This window comes from Aulonocara stuartgranti, assembly GCF_965226115.1.
Source record: "Aulonocara stuartgranti genome assembly, chromosome: 20".
Taxonomy (NCBI): Eukaryota; Metazoa; Chordata; class Actinopteri; order Cichliformes; family Cichlidae; genus Aulonocara; species Aulonocara stuartgranti.
Window position 1 is genome coordinate 5,897,574 of NC_138956.1, and position 20,993 is coordinate 5,918,566.

The following is a 20,993-nucleotide window of genomic DNA, read 5'->3' on the forward strand; positions in this document are numbered from 1 at the left end:
GACAGATGGAGCTTGTCATTTGAAGGTGACCAGTGCTATACCCAGTTTGACTCCTGCACAGTGCTTTTTCTCCACGTGACGGACAGGAAAATGGCTCATATTCAGATTGGGTGTTACAGATAAGAAGAATGAATTAGGTAAGATAAAGCCCTGAGGGAGACTATAGCTTTTCTCTGAAAGGTCAGGACGGGGTCATGGGTTTATGTGAGCTTTAGATTCAGGGTAAAATTTGAAGATTAAATTGGAAAATTTCTACAGAAATACGAGCTGTTTAAGTTCTTAAGCTGAGCTAATTTGGACTGCGACGGGCCAGTATCAGTGCCGAGTTTTAACAATGTCCCTCTTTACCCCTGTCCTCAAACATACATGATGATAATTGCTGAGTTATTAGGGATGACCCTTTATATACTTTATCTTGAAGTACTGCGCTGGAATTTTTCAATCTCAAGATGGCAGTTGCAAGCAAGGAGTGCATACATTACTCTGTAATGTAACAATTCCCACTTAAGAAACTCCAGAATATGCAGCAGTTAATATTCATTACTAGTATAGTTATAGTAGAGTAAATAAAAATAGGGATTAGTGAAAAAGAGGCATGTGAAGCACTGATAAATAGTATAAAGGTGCAGAAGAGAAGTATATTTGGTCCTATAATGGCCAGCAAAGTGTTTGCAAACCATTAAAGTGGTGGTAGTATTACAGTACAGTAGCATTTTTTTCTTGAAAAAAAAAAAGAAAAAAAAAAGAGGTGGGGGAACTAATTTGCATTTTTTTCCCTCAACCAGCTGCCTGATGACACTTCTGTGTTTACAATTCTGGAGTCTCGAACACAGCACATCTCAGCTTTCATGATAGGTCAGTCTCACGCTGCATAATCAAGCCAGATCAAAGAGGAGTGCAGTCTGGCTCTTGGACGGCTGCAGATGTCACGCGCTCTATGCAGTGAATCTCCACAACTTTCAAGGGCCTGCAGGTTTTTAATTAGTTTATTTAATGAATAATAATATAATTGGTTACAAAATGTACTCTCATTAGGGCAGCATTTTCACTCATAGCAGGAAGGTTTTGATTTCAAACTTGTTCTCGGTGAGTTCCAGCTTTATTTCCAAGGTCCGGTCCAAAGACACTTCTGTAAGCTCACTGCGCTTCTAAACTGGTTCGAAGTATAAGTGTGGGTCATCTCTTCGTGTTAACCTTGTTGTGAGCAAGGTTAACACAACACAACTTTAATATAGCTAATGGGTAACAACATCATTGTTCAGATTTACGTATTTTCTACAATATTTGTGAAATTTGCCTTGTAAAACTTATATTAATGCAAAGCCTTGACGTCAGAGTCAGACATAAATACACATAGCGGGCAGATAAATAACAAAACAAAAAATTCTGTTCAGACAGTGCAGGCAGGAAATATGGGACAGAAAGGTGGATGACATGTAACAAACACCTCCAAATCAAATAGGAGGCTTCAGGGTTATTTGATGAGCTTCTTAGACATTTCTTATTAGAAATACAATCTTCTTTAAAAAAAAGATTCAATTGCTGTTTTGTACTCAGAAACAAACTGAAGACGATTCAAATCCCCAAGTCCATTGTTTTACTCTCACATCTATTTCTAATGTAATCCAACTTGTACATCCACTCACGTGAGCCAATCAGATCTGCCCACTGTAATACACGCACTCAGTGTGAATGTCATCCCCATGAGGCAGCTGTCAGAACAATGTGTCTGTGAATCACAAGCGAGCTTGAGAGGAATCCTAATAGATCAGTGTCAGAGACTTTAGGCCGCTCATTTCACACACATCATGATTGTGAGGCCAATCAATTTTTTCATTTGGGTCACTTTATGATTCAATCACTGCAAGTCCACATCAGTTCTGGTCTCCGCACACCTAATCATCTGTGTGAGTGAGATGATGGAGGCTGAGATGTGTGTGAGGTGTGAGCCGTTGCTGTTTCTTACACACAAAAATCCAATGACAGTCAGCATCTTCACACAGACTCCTTTTAAAGGTCTTTCTCTGCAAAATCATCTGGGGCTCTTTGGTCCTTGAACTTCAAACAGCGAGCATCAGGGAACGTCTTTGTGAACTATGACAGTATGTCGCAGGTGAAGCTCAGAAGCTCAGAAAACATTGTTCAGGACTGAGGGCCTCCAAAAATAGTTGCATTTACATAACTTGTGTCTTTACAGAAATACCTTTTATTATTTATAATTTGTGGTATTTATACTTTAACATTTACTGGACAGCATGTGACTGAATTAATCTGAAAGAAAACAGAAAATCAGTGAATATGGAAAAGTGCTTATGTTGGTTATATAACTAATGTACTGTACGCTAGTACTCACAGATATCACTGTTCTGCAGATTTTAGCATTTGTTTGAGTCAGACAACTAAAATAATCCCAGACAGCTCTTCCTCTCTGCTTCCACAGTTATCTATTAAACTCGCATTATGTGGGCACTGTAGTACACGTCTGTGGAAGTGGGTGTGATGCAGATGTTTTTCTTGGCTAACCAAACAACTGCACCTACAACTAACTAAGGTTGCAGAGGCCCAAAGTGCTGTACTACTGATCTTGTCAGATACTGACATGCCTCATTATCTTCACCATTTTTCTTTTCATGCGGAAAAGAAAGTTTTCACATGACTCTGAGCAGTTCTACACCCTTACTGCTTTCATAGGAACTGAGAGGGTAAGAGGCAGCCAGGAGCTGCTAATTAAAATGATCATTAACGAATGTGAACACATCTATAAAAGTAGATGTTTTGGCAGAGGTCAGAGCATGATATGCTTATGTAATACATATTGGACAATACAACCACCAGCTGCAAGGAAAAATTTTGTATTTGCCAAATGGGTGCTTGTGGTTCCTAGAGGTTGCTGGCTCTTATTGAGTGAAATCACATCAATAGAAGGTACAGTGTCAAAAACCTCCTGGTGTCTGAATTGTAGTGCTTCATGTTTGTTTACAAATACTCACTAACTACTATGCTTGTACTTGTAGTAAAACTTGAAAATGTGCAGCGCAAGACAGAAATAGAGAAATGTTGCCGTAAAGTATGTTGCACCTTTGTAATACTAGTCATGATCCACATGCTGTCAGATGGTCATGCACCACAGAAGCCCCACCCACACTAGGCCTGTGTGGGTGGGGCCTTATTTGCTTGATCCTACACCATCACCATGAAGTCACATGATCAATACGGTGTACAAAAACACAAGTATGTGTTGTTTGGAATGGTTACCAGGATAAAAACCTCTTCTCTCTAAAACAGGGGTGGGCAACTCCAGGCCTCGAGGACCTGCAGGTTTTAGATGTGTCCTTGAACCAACACAGCTGATTTAAATGACTAAATTAGCTCCTCAACATGTCCTGCAGTTCTCCAGAGGCCTGGTAACGAACTAATCATGTGATTCAGGTGTGTTGACCCAAGGTGAGATCTAAAACCTGCAGGACACCGGCCCTCGAGGCCGGGAATTGCCCACCCCTGCTCTAAAAAGAACATGGCAGTATGGCTTAGGTTTGGAACATCTGGAACAATGAAAGTGGTGGAAATGTCTGGACATAATCTAAGGAGCTTGGAAAGAAAGCGACTGAACATCTTCAAGTTTCTTGAAGATGTTTCACCCCTCATCTGAGAAGCTTCTTTAGTCCTAAAACCAAATGGTGGAGAGTCCCAGGTATTTAAACCTAAGTGGGAGCTGTCCCTTAGGGGGGTCGTTGACCCACTATTGATTATGTGCTGCATCACATGAGTCAAAGCGTGAAAAAAAGCATGGATCATTATCAGCAGAGGTTTCGGGTAAAAGCACTGTGAGACCTTGCCTCATTCAATTGTGCCCAAAAATCGACAGAGGAGACAGATGGTTTGAAAGAAGAGTTAAAGAGGCCATCTATGTCTACTGTGAGCAGCAATCTTTGAATAGAAGGGGTTTCTTACAATACCATCTGTCTGCCATCTACAATCCAGTTTGCCTCCCCAGGCACCTCAAACACCACTCACATCTCGCTTCAGGTGATCTCAACAGGTCACATGATAAGGTGAAGCAAGGTCTCACAATTGTTTTATCCCAAACCTCTGCTGATAGAAGGGTCATGATGTGGGCTTTGTTGTTGTTGCAGCCACAGAACATGAGCATGTTGCTGAGCATGTTGCTGTTGAACTATTAATTCCTCTGTATACTATTCTAGATGAATCTGACACCTGAAGTTTGGCTAAACTTTGGTGATGCAACAGTACAATGAAACCAAGCACAACTACAAATCTGCCAAAGGATGTAAGTGTTGCAACGGACCAATCAAAATTCAGACCTCAGCCTAAATCAAATGCTGTGGTGGACCTTAAGAGAGCTGTGCATAAATGGATGTCTGCGAACTTCCGTTAACTGAAGTAACATTGTGGGCCAAAATTCCTCCCCAATTTAAGCAACTGATAAAAAAAACAAAACATGATTGCTTCAAGTTTTTGCTGTCAAAGTTCTGTAAAAACTCTCTGTTTCATGACCACGTTTGCTATTTGCAAGGCAGGCAGTGTAAACTGGATTGTATATCATTATAAAAGTGATGAAAGTCAGAATAAACCTGACTGCTTTTACCTTTACCTTCAGCTCCACAGCTCTGCAGGTAACATAAGTATAAAATGGTAAAATGATCTCCATGGGTTTGTCACTAATAATGACTTTTTTTACACTGCTAGTAGTAACTTGAGTTTTTGCTATAATAAACACATCAAATCCATCTCACACTTCCTTTCATTCCCTTTCTCTTGAGAGTGTCGTGTAAAAAGAAAATAATCTTAAAAATGTCTAAAATGAGTCTTCTGATGTTTCTGTCTTTAGTCGCCTGGCGAAGACAAGTTTCAAAAGCAAGTAGAAAACCCTTTAGCAGCAAGTTTGCAGAGGTTTGTTTATGCACAGCTCTCTTAAGGTCCCATCACAGCATTTCAATTAGGCTGAGGTCTGGACTTTGACTGGGTCATTGCAACACTTTGATTCTTTTCTTTTTGAGCCACTCTGTTGCAGATTTGCTGCTGTGCTTGTTATCACTGCCCTGTTGCATGACCTGGTTTCAGCCGGTCTAGCTGTCAGTTTCATCATTACGTGTTTGCACTGATACGCTATGTTTGGGTTTCTCCTAACGTAGAGCTGCACATTTTGGTCTCTTCTGTCTAAATGGCATTGTTCCAGAAGTCTTGTGGTTTTTTCAGATGCAACTTTGCAAACCTAAGATTAGCTGCCAGGATCTTTTTAGAGGGAAGAAGCTTTTTCCTGCCAAATGTTCCAGCCTTTTTCTAATTGTACTGTTATGAACTTTAACAGGTAACATAAATATGTAACAATATTTATTTTAATGACCATTAAAGGTGAATAATGTCAGTAAGAATTGTTGACCTTCATAAAGGTACAGTATATTATTAGGTATTTGCCTTAAAACATTAGCTATGGGATGTTTTGATTCAGTTTAGTTGCATACTATTTGCATTTTACTGTTGTCAATACAAAGTGAGTCTGATTTATAGACCTTATGTATTTGATTTGCAGAATGTAGCTTCATCCTTATCCTCTGATAAGGATGAAGCTACATCTTTATCCGGCTGACTCGTAACTGTTAACTCTAAGTAAAATTTCAAATAATTTGGGAACCATAACTCAGTTTCAGTAATACCTCCAAGGGTAGCTCTTACGGCATTAGATGTTATATATGGTCCAAGACAGTTGACTTTAATTGTTCTTGCTTCTGCATTTCTGTGGTTTTTTTGTGTTTTTTTTTCTTCTTTTGTTGTTTCTTTTTTAAAATCACATTTGACATGTCTGTGAAATACTTTTTCTTTTTGGCTAACAAATTAAAGATGAGAAACATCTAACATCTATGATTAAGTGTAGCGCTGACTGCCAAAAAGAAAGGATCTTATCTTCAAATGAAATATGCTTTGTCTGCACAAGAAACACTGCCAGCTTAAATGTGTTCCAAAACACAGCACGTATCAATAAGATTAGCTGCATTTAGCTTATCAGTCAGTTATTGAAATTCTTTTCTTTCACAAGACAGACAAGCAAAATTCACACAGTCAAACTCACGATCTTCACAGTCCCACGTACACATACACAGACAGAATTCACTCACCATGTCTTTGTATCTCTGGAGACTACTTCCTCTGTGCTACATTCCAGTCCACACAGGAATCATTACTGAGCACCTCAAATGTGTTAGCGAATGCTTGGATCAACTGCAAGCGTTTCAAACTCACTCAGCTGAAAAAAGTCTCAAACTGCAGAGTATTAACTTCACGCCAACAAAAAGAAGCAAAAAGCAGACAACGTGACAGTCCGAGCACTCATCATCTGCAGCAGGGCAGCTCAGATAAATTGCCAGATAGTAAAACACATGATGGCTGATCATCTAGGGCAAAATGATGTCCACAATGCGCCATTTACTGCAACCTGACTGAGTTCATTTGTCTTCATGCCAGTTTTTCAAAAAGCTTGTCAATTTAGAAGCGCCCCAAAACTGATGTCTTCAGGCAGGCATTAGTTGCCCACAGGCCCATCCTTCACTTGCAGATGGGCAGAAGAAATTTGTCAAATATAGCGTCTCAAAAATATGTCACAGCAGAGCAGGGGAAGCACAGGAATGACAGCTTGTGGATTCCTTTCACTTCTCAAGCACAGTATGCTGTCAGGAAATTGTGCATGTGCTAACAGCGTCAAGTGTTTGCCTTCCTCCAGAGTATACTGGGGAAAAAATAAGTCTAGTGTGTGAACAAATCAGTGACAAAAGCAGCAAACAGTGTCATCAGCACTTCTTTTGCTTACAATATCAAAGCTCTGCAAGAAACTTGTTTTGGGATTTGGGATTTTTTTTTCTTTTGCAACAAAGAAGCTCAAGGAAGTTTCACAATCCTGTACTAAAAAAAAACCACATTTTTAAATTCATGCTTGTGGTTTTAACCAAAACAATAGACTGTGATAAGAAATACTTCCAAAAACATAAGGTTTGCCTGTGACAGCGGATTGAATGCCGCCAACGGCTCTGTTTTTCAAGTTTTAGACCAAGGTAGCATTTAAATATGTAGCTCAGACCTGCCTACTTGAATAAGTAAAGAGGCCTAGTCGCCCAGTTCAATTTAATCAAATCTGGTGTCGCTGTCTCTGGAAGAAATGCACCATCCTCTCAAGCATTTCTTGCAACATCCCCCGAGGGGTTCAGACTTTACTTCTTTGAACTGACGGCCTTATTTGCAAATGTAATGTGTTTCCATACCGACCAGTGATTTAGCGGCATGAAAAAAAATTGACCACAGATGCTTAAAAGGTTGTCTAAACAGAAAAAAAAAAAACTCCAGCATTGTAGCATGTGGCCTGCAGCCTACACAGAAACTGACCTTGAATTTCATCGGTGGTACTTAAAAGCATTTAAAGATGTCCTTCTAGAATACATATGAAAACATTTGCATAGATACTAGAAAGATTAATAGAAATTATATAAATGAAAGGCAGGGATGGGCAACACTTCAATTAATTGAATTCACTGATTGTTAGATTTGAGTTATTAACTCATTTTTTAATTCTGTAATACATCAATTTAGAGTTGAGATGAAATATTATTTTGCTAAAACAAATACAACCTGTCTGTTTGTGCAGTGTTTTAGGAGAAACATTTTCTCGCCTATTAATATGAATTCAGGTCTCTTCTTTTGTTCAAGTGTGCAAGAAATCCTCAGGGAGTAAACTGGATTGTGCTGCTAGCTTAATGGTTTTCTGGCACTTTTTTGGAGGTAATCCCCCCCCCCCCAAAAAAAAACAACAAACAAACAACAACAGCAAACCACTCAGTGCTTATTATTAGATGTCACCCGTGCAGAGGGACCGGTAATTCACCATGGTGACACACCTGCAGCTAATAGCGTGAGGATTCTTGGAAAATAAAAGTGACACCCCACTGTTACTTCTCTGTTGGGTTTATGGACTTCGTATTTAATTTAGGTGATGTCCATGTTAGTGGTCTGGCTGTAAGGAAACATGAGTTCATACATCTTTCTTTTTTCTTTTTACATATTTAGATCTGGAAATCATTACTTAGCCACAAGAAGCTCGGTAATTTTTACCGTGTAGAAAATGCCTCCAGCTGCTAGACCATTTATAAAATAAAATACGTTTTGCATGCTTTAAAAAAAAAAAAAAAAAAACTCTCTATGCTTCCTCGTGTAGTGTATAATGAACAGTGTACCCACAATATAACTGCCTTTTATGTTAACAATGTGCATCTACACACTCACTTGTAAAAAATATGCACTGTAGTAGCATAAACTAAAGTACTGTATCTACACAGGAATCCAGAGAAGCCACCCACTGTATTACCCAATCACCGTTCATTCCTCACTGAGCTTCGCCTTTTTTTTTTTTTTTTTCAAGCTGCTCCCTCCACATCTCGGGTTTATAATCAGTGGCTCTCTTCTAATGGCATACACAGCCAGTTCATCAAACCTTAAGGGCAGAGGCTGGCTCTGGGAAACCAGGTATAGGACAGTGGGGGTTGGGAAAGAGGGAGTGGCAAGATGTCCTTGTTCAGGAGAAACCACATACACACATTCTCCAAACCTTTGGCACTCAGCAGTCTTGGAGGCAGATTGCGTAGCACGACTGTTAAGTCTGCTGCAAATCATGTCACACCACAGCCGAGATAAATGATACGACATCCAAATCAATGAGGCAGCAAGTTCATCCTCCCAAAGAGAAAGCAAGCCCAGAGGGAGTGATGCTACCTGCATCTACATAGCATAAGCACTCTCTTTTGGGAAGAGTTAACAAAGGGAATTACAGGGTTTAGCACAGATGCTGTGCTTCAGTGCAGAGTTCCACTTTCTCGAGCTGATGCAAAAAGACAGACTGTGTGATTGGAAACTCATCTGTGTGTGCTTCATTATCACTTGGAGTCAAAGAAGGTGGCGAATGTGCGTAGCAAAATTATTAGAGCAGGGGGTTTGGGGCGGGTCACTGTAAAGTTAATCCTCGCTGATTAAAACAAATCAAGCAGGGAAATCTCTCAAAATGAGCTGTCAAAATGCATCATTTGATTTATGCGATGACTAGCTTAGAGATTAATCAGTTTACATGAGTAAAACAGGCACCGCCTACCATTCAACACTAATATGTACTCTTATGTATACTCAGTAAAGGAGGTCAATGTACTTAACATAACTTGGGAATAGTTTTAAGGTCAAACGCTGTTTGAATTCCTAGAACAGGAATAAAATATTTCTTGCTAACCTAGAAATTCTTACTGCTAACCTACTAGATAAACATTATTTTGAGAAAAAAAAAACATGACTGAACAGATGCTTATGTAGGTGACACCTACTGTTAGGCATGTTGACATCCCATTGATTCATACAAATTGTCCAAACAATCAAGCATGCTGCCCTGGTTCACATTCACAACAAGACAGAGAAAGGAAGATTGCAGACTCTACGTATCATTTTTATGTAGCTTTCTACAGAATGTGTAGAGTATGAAATAGCTCGTTTTTAGCAGCATATCATTTACTCCCTCTAAATGCTGGATCTCTCAACTGATAACACACCTCCACTGAAGATATACAGTTATGTGGAAAATAAAGCTTTCACAGCCCTCTATGCAGTCCTATGAAAAACTAAGTACACCCCATGATTTAGTAGCTTTTAGAACCACATTTGGCAGCAATAACTTGAAGTAGTCACTTGAGAGGCTGCCAGTTTAGCTCACTAGGTTGAGCAGGTAACCCATCTGCTGTAAGGCTAATACAAAGAACTGGGTTCAAATCTGACCTGATCCCATTTGCTGTGTACCTCCCCTTGTTATCTCTCCCTAGCTTTCCTATCTTCTCTGCACTTAACAGACGCCAAAATATACGCAAACAATAATTTTCCTGTCTTTATCAGTCTCGCACATCATTTTGGAAGTATTTTGTCCCCCTCTCCCTTACAACATTGCTTCAGTTCATTGAGGTTTGTGGGCATTTGTTTATGCACAGCTCTCCTGGACCTTGACTGGACCATTAAATACTGGATCATTGTCCTCCTCCGTGAAGCGATACAAGCCAAGCTTTAGCTGTTGAACAGATGGCCTCACTTCTGGCTCTGGAACATTTTGGTCTACAGAGTTGTTCTTGGTCAACTTAAGTTGCCCAATTCATGTGGCTGCAAAATAAGTCCGAATCATCAAACCTCTAACACCATGCTTGACAGCTGGTATGAGGTGTTTGTGCTGATACACAGGCGCCTTGTTTGGTTTTCACCAAAAACGGCGCCTGTGCGTTCTGCCCAAACATCTCTACTTTGGTCTCGTCTGTTCAAAGGACATTCTTCCAAAATCTTGTGGTTTGTCCAGATGCAAGTTTACAAACCTAAGCAGAACTTCCATGTTTTTTTTAGAGAAAAGAGGCTCTTGGCAAATCTTCCAAGCAAGACATAGTTGTTAGTCTTTTTCTCTTTTTCTATTTGTGCTGTCATTAATTTTTTTACGTTAACATGCTAACAGAGGCCTGCAGAACCTAAATTGCGGCTCTTCTGTTTTATGCAGTTCCTATAAAACTGCATGATCTAACTGTCTGGAGCGAATTTGCTGGGATGTCTGCTTCTGGGAAGACTGCAGCACTGTGTTAGTGCCCACCTCAAGAGGTCAGGACCAAAGAACAGTTTTTACTTGCTGATATATCAGTTTTATAAAGTGCCATGCCAGGGTGCTACTTACCCTCTGAATTCCTATGAAAGCAGTAGGGGTGTGCTTAGTTTTTCCACATAATTGAATGGAGTCTTGTGAAAACTTTCATTTTCACATGACTATATGTTGTATGCAGATCTGCAGGAACGTACTTGGTTTTTGTTTTATACTTAAAGTCTAATTGCCAAAATGCAAACTGGATCTTCATCTTTCTATTATTATTTTTTTAAAATACCTTTTTTAGTAAACAATGGCTGGTTGACAAAATTGGAAGTCTGCGCCTCAGTATCCATTATCCACTATTCCAGATATTGACTGCTTTCACCAGAAATACTGACTGTTGCTCCTAGAGGGATAGGTCAGCAGAGAAGCTGATTGTTTTCCCAGGTTGCTGAGTGCATGACTTCATATGCTGTAGGTATTCCTGTGAGTATGTTCATTATGTTTACCTTCCGTATAATTAAGCAGTGTGGGCATCGTGATAACTACAGTTCTGAATAAAGTAATTATTTAATTATGTGCAACTTAATCCATACGCATGTAGCCCCTTCACCACCCAAATTAAATCTTTTCCCCATTTCATGTATTCACATGTATTTTAGCAACCTTTACTAAAAAGGTTAAACGGATAAAAACAAGACACAGCTTCATTCTTCACTGTCACAGGAAAATGACAGGCACGCTGTACACAGCACAATCTTTTTTTTCCTAATTGACCACAAAGGAGCGTGTCTCCACTAACGATAGTTAACACTGAGGCATCAGGCGTGCCTGTTTAAAATTCAGTTACCATGGGAACCCTAGCCTAACATCGTCTGTCAAGCGTATCAAAATAAGATAAAGAAAATGACAAAAAATGAGAGAACAGCCTGTAGGCATTATTTTGCTAGTTGACACATACACAATGCGTGAGAGGGAAGAAGAGGTGAACCATCACATGGCACTGAGCTCAAGATTGTGACAGCTCGTGTAGAGGTAGGCATGCTGAAGTGGTGGGTGGAAGAGGATGACCAACAGTTTCAAGTTGGATGTCAGGCTTGTAGTCTGCATTCAAATGCCTGTCGTGAACACAGGAGGTCAGCCGAACAAGATGTAGATATATGGCAGTGTATCGCTTTGGAGGGATTATGTTTGTGTTTGATCATACAAGACACAGAAATAAGTTAGACTAGTGTTTAATCGCGTTACACCCTTGGGGAAGAGAATATTTTTGCTTTACAAATCTGATCTAACCATATCAAATGTGATATACAACGCGGCTGTTAAAGTGATTATTTTATGGCTTTCAATACACTGTAAATGGCAACATGGTATTCTCAGTACATGTCATAGGTCTTCAAGCTTCTCATCTGATCATACCTCAAAATAAATGTCTGTCTTTATGAGTAGTTTGAAAATTCACTTTCATGATTATAATAAAGCTGTACAGCACTTTTTCAGCCCAAGCAAAATCGAGCAAGCCACTCTACTTTTAAGATTAAACTTGAAGCTTTTGTTATTGATGAAGCGTATGGTTAGAGCTGGATCAGGTGATCCTAAAATCCCCCTACAGGCCTAGGTTGCTGTGAACATCACATGTTTCACTGAGCATTTCTTCTTCACCTCTTTTCACTCTCTTTGTCTTCATACCCCACTCTGTACTTAATCATTATTACTAAACTCTGGCTCTCTGCAAGTGTTTCTTTTGTCTCGTCTCCCTCCCCTCACTCCTAGCAGGTCATAGCCCCTCCCTAAGCCTGGTTCTGCCAGAGGTTTCTTCCTGTTAAAAGGGAGTTTTTCCTTCCCACTGTCACCAGGTGCTTGCTCATTGTAGATCTTTACCTTACAATATAAATCACTTTGGGGTGACTTGTTGCGACTTGGTGCTATATAGATAAAATTGAACTGAACTGAATTACCTTTACAGTGTCTGTTAGGTTTTAGAAGTTACAATGCTTTACCTCAGAAAATGCATTTATGCAGGTTCTAAGATTATTATGATGATTATTGATTTTTTTGTACCTGTGTCAAACTGTGCAACCAATTGTTAAAGGAGGGATCTCCAAAAGAAAAACAAATGATGTGATGTCTTCCTAGATCGGGCATTGTCTACTGTCGCACATCATTTGTGATGATAATACAGTGACAGCTTATTACATGCTGCTTGTTATCCATAATATGTCTTTGAAAGCTCCTGTTACTTCGAAGCAATATGAGTTTATCCTGTGGAGAATTCCCCGTTGGCTGTGAAAAGACCACTGGCTATGCTTCAATGAGCTATTACAAATCGATCATAGGATGACTTAAAATAGGACTCAAGGGAGAATTGCATCAATGTGTGCTAGTCTAAACAAGCACTCTTGCTGAATTTAGGTGCATAAAAAGACACATACGAAGGTGTTTCCCGTCAGTCTATCACATGATGACCTAAAAGGATGTGTGTGTGTGTGTGTGTGCGTGCATGTGTGTGTGTGTGTGTGTGTGTGTGTGTGTGTGTGTGTGTGTGTATTGATTGGTGACAGACTGCACAGAAGCTGCACATTAACCAGAAAGTGTGAGACTTGCATATAACCTTGCAAGTCTCACACTCTTAGTTTAGGAGTTCGCTTGAATATCTGCTACCTGTCACACATTAGAGGAAGTTGCTCTGTGGAAAATGTACCATGTAATTCTCTTACTGTACTGCTTGCAGTCAAACTTCTAGCAGCACCATGACAAAAACCTATATAACAGTTATTCAATATTTTTTTCCTGTAAGTGTTCACCTAAACATACATCTACACAAAGAGGCATTGCTCTAAATGAGGGACGCGAGGAGCACCACTATGACTGCGTATAGTTACGATTGTTATATGCACCAGGAAGACCAAAAGTGGATCAGGTGAAAGGAAAATGAGATTGGAGGATGCATGAAGGGACAGAGGTGTGATGGACAGATGGATGGATTTTAGATCTATTTTCCCCCCCTTCTTCACTCTGCCTTCTCAGTTTCTGAAATTCTGAGTCTCGGAGATACTGTAGCCTGCGGTGTGGCTGCAAACAAGCCAGAGACACAAGGACTGGCAGTCTGTTTGAGTATGTGGGTGAACAGAAGGAGGCATTACTTATGATGATAACTTTTTGGAAGTGTTAAAATAAAGCTTGCGTTGTGGTTATTTTATGTTTTTGTGTGTATTTTGCTTTCCTTTCTTTTTTACTGTTTGCCTCGGTGAATTCTCTTTGTTGTTCCTCTGCTTGGCAAACTTTTACTGTAGCAGCTGAGCTATTAAGTTCTCTATGAAAAGGAGACGGGAAGGGGGAGGGGTGATGTAATAACTCATTGTTTTAATCAATCTTTAGCTCTGATGTGCAGTTTACAGATTCACCTTGCGAAAGTGAGCAAATTTTAAAACCCAAATTTTCAAAATAATGGCATAAAAATGGACAATTACCCCCTACACCTGTTGCCTTTTTCTGAAAACGCAATTTGAATCGGTGCCACTTTGCACCTTTTTTCTTTATTCATTGTTATAAATGTGCCGTTTCAATCGAAAAAAGTAACAACTGCCGTCCTTCTACTTTCCGAGCATTTTCATTAAATAGCCCACTTTTAAACAGTGCAGTTGACATATTCAGGAGACCTTTCCCTTGCCTCGGCGCCCACGCCTGCCCCCTCTGCCACACCCGCGACAATACACTTCAATTAGCTCATTATCTTGAGCATCAGCTGTTAGCTCCATAGACAGAGAAATAATAATCCTCTCTCACACACACACACACACACACCGGCATTTCCAAGAATAGGTCTGAACAATTGTACGTGGGTTGTATGTTTTTAGCGAGGGAGCTGACCAGACGTTATATGATTCAGTAAGCCGATAAAGGTGCACTTGCTTCTTGCTGGGCCTTGATATGCATGGAATAAAGGGTGCCCTCATTCCATGCAGCTTATTAAACCAGCCTGCCGACCATATTGGTCGTATTAAGGCTAATGTGGCAACACCCTCTTCATCCGCCCATGACACTTGAGGAACAAAAGCAGTGTCTTTACGGAGCATGCAGGACGCGTATTCGCGCAAAGCTATAATCACCGGTGTGTGTGATGCTTCTCGCCTCCAATGTCACTTCGTAATACCCGGTAAATGCAGCATGCACCTGTTCCGCTGTCATCCGCGTCGTATGAGACAAACAAATAAACATGCATACCTGTCCTGTCAGAGCTGGGTGTCAGGCTTCAGCCCAGATTCTGATCATTGAGATGAAGGGAACTGGAAGACGGACGCCGCCACCGCCCCGGAGAGCCTTTTTCTCTGCCTCGGGAGATGCAGCCCTGCAGGCTGGGACGGAAGATAGGCACAAGCCGGCAGGGATGGCTAGCAGTCGGAACGGCTAGGAGGACAGAGGAGAGGCGGTGTAAGCAAGGGAACTCCTAACGTCGTGCGTAATGTGAGGACCGCTCTGCTCGTGACACGCAGCGTGTCTTATCACTTGCTTTACTGGTTTTCGGGTCATCTTATCCCGCTGTAAGGCTCAGTAATGGGGGGTGGGGGGCTGCTGGCTGGAAAAGAATTAATTCTATAGCCTAATTTCACTGTAATCTAATAAATTACAAAAGCCATTAGTAAATTTGGAAGATTATAAAAGAATTGAGTGCAGTTAATATAGATGCTTACTGCATTATAGGGAGGAATTATATGCGTGTTGTCTAGTCATATGTTATCACACTTAACGATCACTTAAAAGCTGGAAATACCAACACTATGGGTCAGTTTAGGCTTAATAAGAAACGGATTCAATTCTTCCCTTCAGCAGCTGAAAAAAGTTAATGGCCCAAGCCCTCCAGTTTTGTTTTGTTTTTTAAATAAGTCAATAACAGATAATAATAAAGAAAAAGAAACCAAGTTGAATATTGTTCAAAGTCAGTAACATAGTAAATGCTGCTGTTTCCTTTCAAAAATCATATTCGTTCGACTTAATTGGACTTAGCGTTTTTATGCTGGTCGTCCACGCCCAATCTGCAGTGACTCTGTGGCCCATCAGAGGGCGCCTCTGTTTGAGCCACTGTGTTAAGATTAGTTTGAGATCAGGTTTAAGTGTAAAGGCAATACTGATGGGAAGCAATCTTCACAAGATGATCCCAGAATTTTCTCTGGCAGGCGTCATTCCACTGAAGAGAGCTGCCTTTCCTTTTTCATCATTACCTGCAAATACAGCTCCCTTAATCTTTGCATGATACAATTACAAACATATGTGACAAGGTTTAACCCCTCATATTATTTTATATTCAGGAGTTTTTCAAAGCCCATATCTCACAAGGTTAAGTAAAAACTGCCACACTGTTCTGTGCAAAGCAAGCACTGTGCTGAATGGATGGAGGCTCTGTGGGTGATGTATTGCAATGGTGAGTCATAGGAACCTTCTGTGCTGAACGCCCTCTTTGGCTTCATGCACAAGTGTGTTCTGTTGAAATGCAAATATGCATACAGGAAAATCAATTCCTTTCACGCTTCGCTGGGTCTGCTTCAGCTGGTTACAGGATATGCATAAAGGAGGGGTAAGATTTCTGGAGGAAAAACTAATGCTATAGGATATGTCTTGATGCTTCATTGCCAAGTTTGTCTGTGGTCTCTACAGTGACCAAGTACCCGCATCAACATTTATTGGCTATCAGAGGATTATTTACCTGTCTTTATAATAAGCTTAAGTCATGCAGAGTGGTTAGGATAATATTCCTCCACTTGGTGGCAGTCATTTACCAGCTTTACTCTTGTCACAGCCGCCACAATGGTTGGAATTTACTATAAAAATTTAAACGCTCCCCTATAAACAAGGTGCATATAAAACAGATCAAACTCCTAAAACTATTTCATTTGCTCTGCACCTGCAGTTTTTCTGTAAAACCACACGTATTCTGGCATGTGCCATGCTTTAATGGCCTGGTTGCGCACTCTTACTCACCGTTTTCTCTGGAAGTTACCGCGTCCCAACATTCCTTTATATGACATTCCCTGATTGACAAATCAAAAGGTATAAATGAGAAATATAAAATCCTTTCATGACCATGTCCCTGTACAGTTATATGTATTATATATTTACTGGATTGTTTTAATATTAGGCAGCCAACTTTACGAGTTTCTTTTGTGAAAATATAATACACACAGCTCAGTATATTTTTCTTCAAAGAAAAAACTGCAAACAAAAATGTAAACCTCAAAATGTTTCTTGCAATCTTGTAAATACACACTTTCCAACCAGTATTAATATAATAACTGCACATGTCTGTCTTCACATTATAAAAGTTGCATTATCCATGTAATTCAATAAACCGACAAATGGAAACATTTATTGTATTTTAGTAATATAAAAAATGATTATGGGCCAATATCCAACTTTAAAGCAAATACATTTTTAACATAACTTTTATTTTCATTGTACTGCAATTTAAGTTCCTGTCACTGCTGGATTGACCTACTGGTGACAGTAGACCCTGAAATGAAAATAAGTTAAAAACAGGAGCCAGCGATTATTCTAGTGGTTTTTTTTTTTTCTTTCTTTCTCCAGAGCTCTCAGACTCATGTATCTCACAGGGGACAATCCCACAGTGAATTGCCAGTAATTTAAAAGGTTAAATTACAAACAAAAAAAGACCACACTATGGCTCATTCCCATATGGCTCCATTTTGGCAATAATGTGCTTCTACTGAGGGCCATTTTTTTGTTAAAGGGCTTTCTCAGGTCATACATGTGAACTGTACATGTAAGCTCAAAGGCTGATTGCATAAGTATTTGTATACATGCTGAATAATACATCATAAACTCTTTAATAAGCATTTATGGATTAAGCTAATATAAATGTCCTCATATAACTCTGAAACTGCTACTACAATAACAAATGTTTTCTTCCTTTTTTAGTTTATTGAAGTAATGTGGTAACAGAAAGGAGGATTCAGCTTAGGCTCGCAGTGCTCCAAACATCTGCTGTTCCTACAATATGTTACTGAAAACATCTTGAGCAGAAATAGCCTCGAATCCGTGCTCTTTGCCAAGTTTGACCCAAGTGAGGATTTGATAAATAACTAGACCAGAAAATGGAAAATGGGAAATTTCAACTGTGTCACGTAACCACAGAGCAGTCCTCACATTCAGCCTCAATGACAGGGATTGAGATACTTTAATTGCTGCATTCCTGAACTAAGTGTGAGAAGCAGATGCTTGGCATGTGTTGGCATCTGAAAACGCTGGAAGATAAATTATTCGTGATAAGGCATTTGGTGGGTGAATCAAAATGTATGGTTGCTTGAAGCAATGCTGTGTTTTGGACACAGCTGGTCTTCACCTAAAAGTCTGTCTGGTGTGTATTCTTTACCATTGTTAATACCCTTGCATATTGTTTTCTGCAGCATGGGAAGGAAACAGGATGAGAAGCCATCTGAAAGATCCTGAAGAAGGGGTGAACAAAATCACAGTAAAGCCATGAAACTAAATTAAGTGCACTCCTTTTTTCATACTTTCCAAAGAACTTCACAAACTGATTTTTCCCCAGCATGCATTCTTTAAAAAAAACAAATAATTTAAATATACTGAAGTGGTGCATGTCTATATTCTCCATATGTTAACATAGACTCATGTTTTAAGTCAAATCAGACAGCTCTACAGGCTATACCTTGTACAAAAAAGAAGAAGAAGAAAAAAGACTGTAACATCACTGTTTTTTAAACATTTTTGCATTTACAGAGTGTCTTTTTCTGCTTTGCTAGATTCTGGGTGAACTAAAAAAGAAAATGGTTATGAAGGAATAAAAGCAAAACTCTAGCGCAGGTGCACAGGGCATTGCTGTTCCCATAAAATTCCCCGTGGGTGTGAGAGTCATGAGCTTATTCTCTTCATCTCTCTGCCGATCCACAATGGTGAGTGAATTTACAATCTTGGTTGCTGTGGTTTACACATATCGAGTGAAAAGGGAAGTTGCACTAACTCTTCCACTCATTCTGTCTTCATCTTGTTCAGCTTTGATCACTGCCTTCAAACACTGAAAGGAAAAAAAGGATTTAATTGATTTTCTATAACCCAGAAATAACAGAGCTCTTGTTTTCTTTAATATGATCTAAATCTAGCTCATTGCTGGACACAGTAATAAATAAGGTTTTATACAGTGAGATGGTTGTCATGATTTTTTGTTTGTCTGCAGTTTGTTTGACTTGTGACCAAATAAACACTGAGAAGATTTCTGTCAGCATCTCTTGTTTAAAAGCAAACATGATTTTACAAGCTTTCAAAGTAAACTAGTGTTGTTGTTTTTTTGTTTTGTTTTGTTGTTTTTTTGATGTACTGATCATCATTGAGATTCTGGGCTTTGGTATTGTGTTTGCTTTCCAAGTATTCTAAAATACTGTTTGGGAAATTTATGCACATTTTTGTATGTTTAATTATATTAGAACTATTTATGTACATAAACATATAATTAAAATAATAATAATTGTCTTTATGTAAGAAATCAACTTGGGAAGTTTAAATTTTATTAGCTTTTGATTTAAATTTAAATTTCACCCAGTGCTTCCTGCAGAAGTTCTCTGATGACTCTGCAATAGTCGGCCTCATCACTGATGGGGACGACAAGGAGTACAGAGGTCTGACCCAAGACTTTGTGGACTGGTGCCAGCTGAACTACCTCCAGATCAACGCCAGTAAAACCAAGGAACTGGTGGTAGACTTCCGCAGGCACAAGCATTCTCCACTGCAACCACTGAACATCCAGGGTATGGACATTGAGGCTGTGGACAGCTACAGGTACCTTGGTGTTCATCTGAACAATAGACTGGACTGGACTCATAACTCAGACGCCCTCTACAGGAAAGGGCAGAGCAGGCTGTACCTGCTGCGGAGACTCAGGTCGTTTGGAGTGGAGGGCCCACTCCTGAAGAAATTCTATGACTCTGTTGTGGCTTCTGCTATCTTTTATGGCGTGGTCTGCTGGGGCGGCAGCATCTCTGCTGGGGACAGGAAGAGACTGAACAGGGTGATCCGAAGGGCCAGCTCTGTTCTAGGATGCCCTCTGGACCCAGTGGAGGTGGTGAGTGACAGGAGAACGGCGGCTAAGCTGTCATCCCTGATGGACAACATCTCCCACCCCATGCAGCAGACTGTGACAGCACTGAGCAGCTCCTTCAGTGGGAGACTGCGGCACCCACGGTGTGGGACGGAGAGATTTCGCAGGTCTTTCCTCCCCACTGCTGTCAGACTCCATAATAAAGACTTTAACTGATCAAGCACACACATCCATACATATGCAATAATACTAAGTGCAATAATCCTTTCTGTCATCGTTGTATTTTACTCAGTTGTATATAGTATTTGTATTTGTATTCTATTTTTATCTTATTGTATATTTATTTTATTTTATTCTACTGTATATAGTATTTTATTTTATTCTATTCTGTACAGTTGTGTACTGTATTTATTCTTATTGTATTCTAATTTTTGCCTCATAACTTTTGCACTGTCCACTTCCTGCTGTGACAAAACAAATTTCCCACGTGTGGGACTAATAAAGGTTATCTTATCTTATCTTATCTTAAATGTGATTAAATGGTGCTTTTCAATAAAAATGTGTAAAATCATAAAATACTTATTTTTATTTAAACCCCTTTAACTTAAAACAGCTGCTTCTTGTACTATGACCCTGAAAACTTTAGTAGTGTTTCTATGTTGTCTCTGTGGGGAGTTTGTTCATGTGTTATTCAGACATTAATTTATATGACAAAAACCCAAATATCACATTTTAAAATGACTTTTGGTGGCAGTTTTCTCCAGTTTGGAAGTTTCCAAACTGCTCTCTATTAAAAATGTTTGACTCTAACATGTCAATGAAATGACACAATAACTTTGTACTTACAATAATTAGGGGAAATGATTTGTTCTGCTTTTTTTTTAACCCATCCATCTATAGGGTCTCGCTTTGGTAAACGTGGAAAACATTATACCTGCTAAACATCAGCTTGTTAGAATGCTCAGTATGGCTCAAACATCCCGGGGCCTTGACACACAACCTGTTATTGAGATCTGGAAGGTGTTCATTTAAACCGATCTGCAAGCTGCAACAACCTTACCATATCACGCTGCAGACAAACATCTGTATTGTCTGGAGAAGCATAAATCTGCCATTTGGTTTGATCACTGTTGCTCAGATTTATACAGCAAAGAAGGAAGAAAAAGCCAAATTGCTCCACTGCGCCATGGAATGATGTTGTTGTTGTGTCACGGATAGACAGCTTGGAAACTATGTGACAAGTTGAAATCAGTCAAGTTGGTAATCTTGATGTCAAGAAGT

At 39.7% G+C, this 20,993-nt stretch overlaps 2 protein-coding genes across 9 annotated transcripts in view; one reads left to right on the forward strand and one right to left on the reverse strand.

Moving 5' to 3' along the window:
* The window catches only part of LOC309697921 (band 4.1-like protein 1), a 49,648-nt gene extending 34,667 nt beyond the window's left edge, over positions 1-14,981 (reverse strand). For 4 of the 5 annotated variants that reach the window (XM_082520136.1, XM_082520134.1, XM_082520135.1 and 1 more), the window contains exon 1: positions 14,873-14,981. The gene's annotated coding sequence lies outside the window, so the exon portion shown is untranslated. Of the gene's footprint in view, positions 1-6,134; positions 6,635-14,872 lie in introns of those variants that run through there. The other variant, XM_082520133.1, reaches the window with a different exon arrangement.
* A 1-nt stretch (position 14,982) lies between these two features.
* Positions 14,983-20,210, forward strand: LOC309697922 (uncharacterized protein). 4 transcript variants are annotated; one of them, XR_014273959.1, is made up of 4 exons: positions 15,088-15,112; positions 17,825-17,937; positions 18,067-18,573; positions 18,674-20,210. XR_014273959.1 is itself a non-coding variant. In XM_082520137.1 (4 exons), the coding sequence occupies exons 3-4, from the start codon at positions 18,535-18,537 to the stop codon at positions 19,926-19,928; spliced, it is 750 nt and encodes a 249-aa protein (XP_082376263.1). In that variant the 5' UTR covers positions 15,088-15,112; positions 17,825-17,937; positions 18,067-18,534; the 3' UTR covers positions 19,929-20,210. The 4 variants fall into 4 exon arrangements, 3 of the variants coding, with proteins under 3 accessions (XP_082376265.1, XP_082376264.1, XP_082376263.1); XM_082520137.1 differs by having other exon boundaries at positions 19,218-20,210; XM_082520139.1 differs by lacking the exons at positions 15,088-15,112; positions 17,825-17,937 and adding an exon at positions 14,983-15,079 and having other exon boundaries at positions 19,218-20,210.
* Positions 20,211-20,993: the final 783 nt, after the last annotated feature.

Excerpts from the sequence above, each read along its gene's own strand:
- LOC309697922 (XM_082520139.1), top strand. The coding sequence starts at position 18,535 with ATGAGCTTATTCTCTTCATCTCTCTGCCGATCCACAATG. Across the intron at positions 18,574-19,217 it reads CTCTCTGCCGATCCACAATG|TGCTTCCTGCAGAAGTTCTC; the intron begins GTGAGTGAATTT and ends AATTTCACCCAG.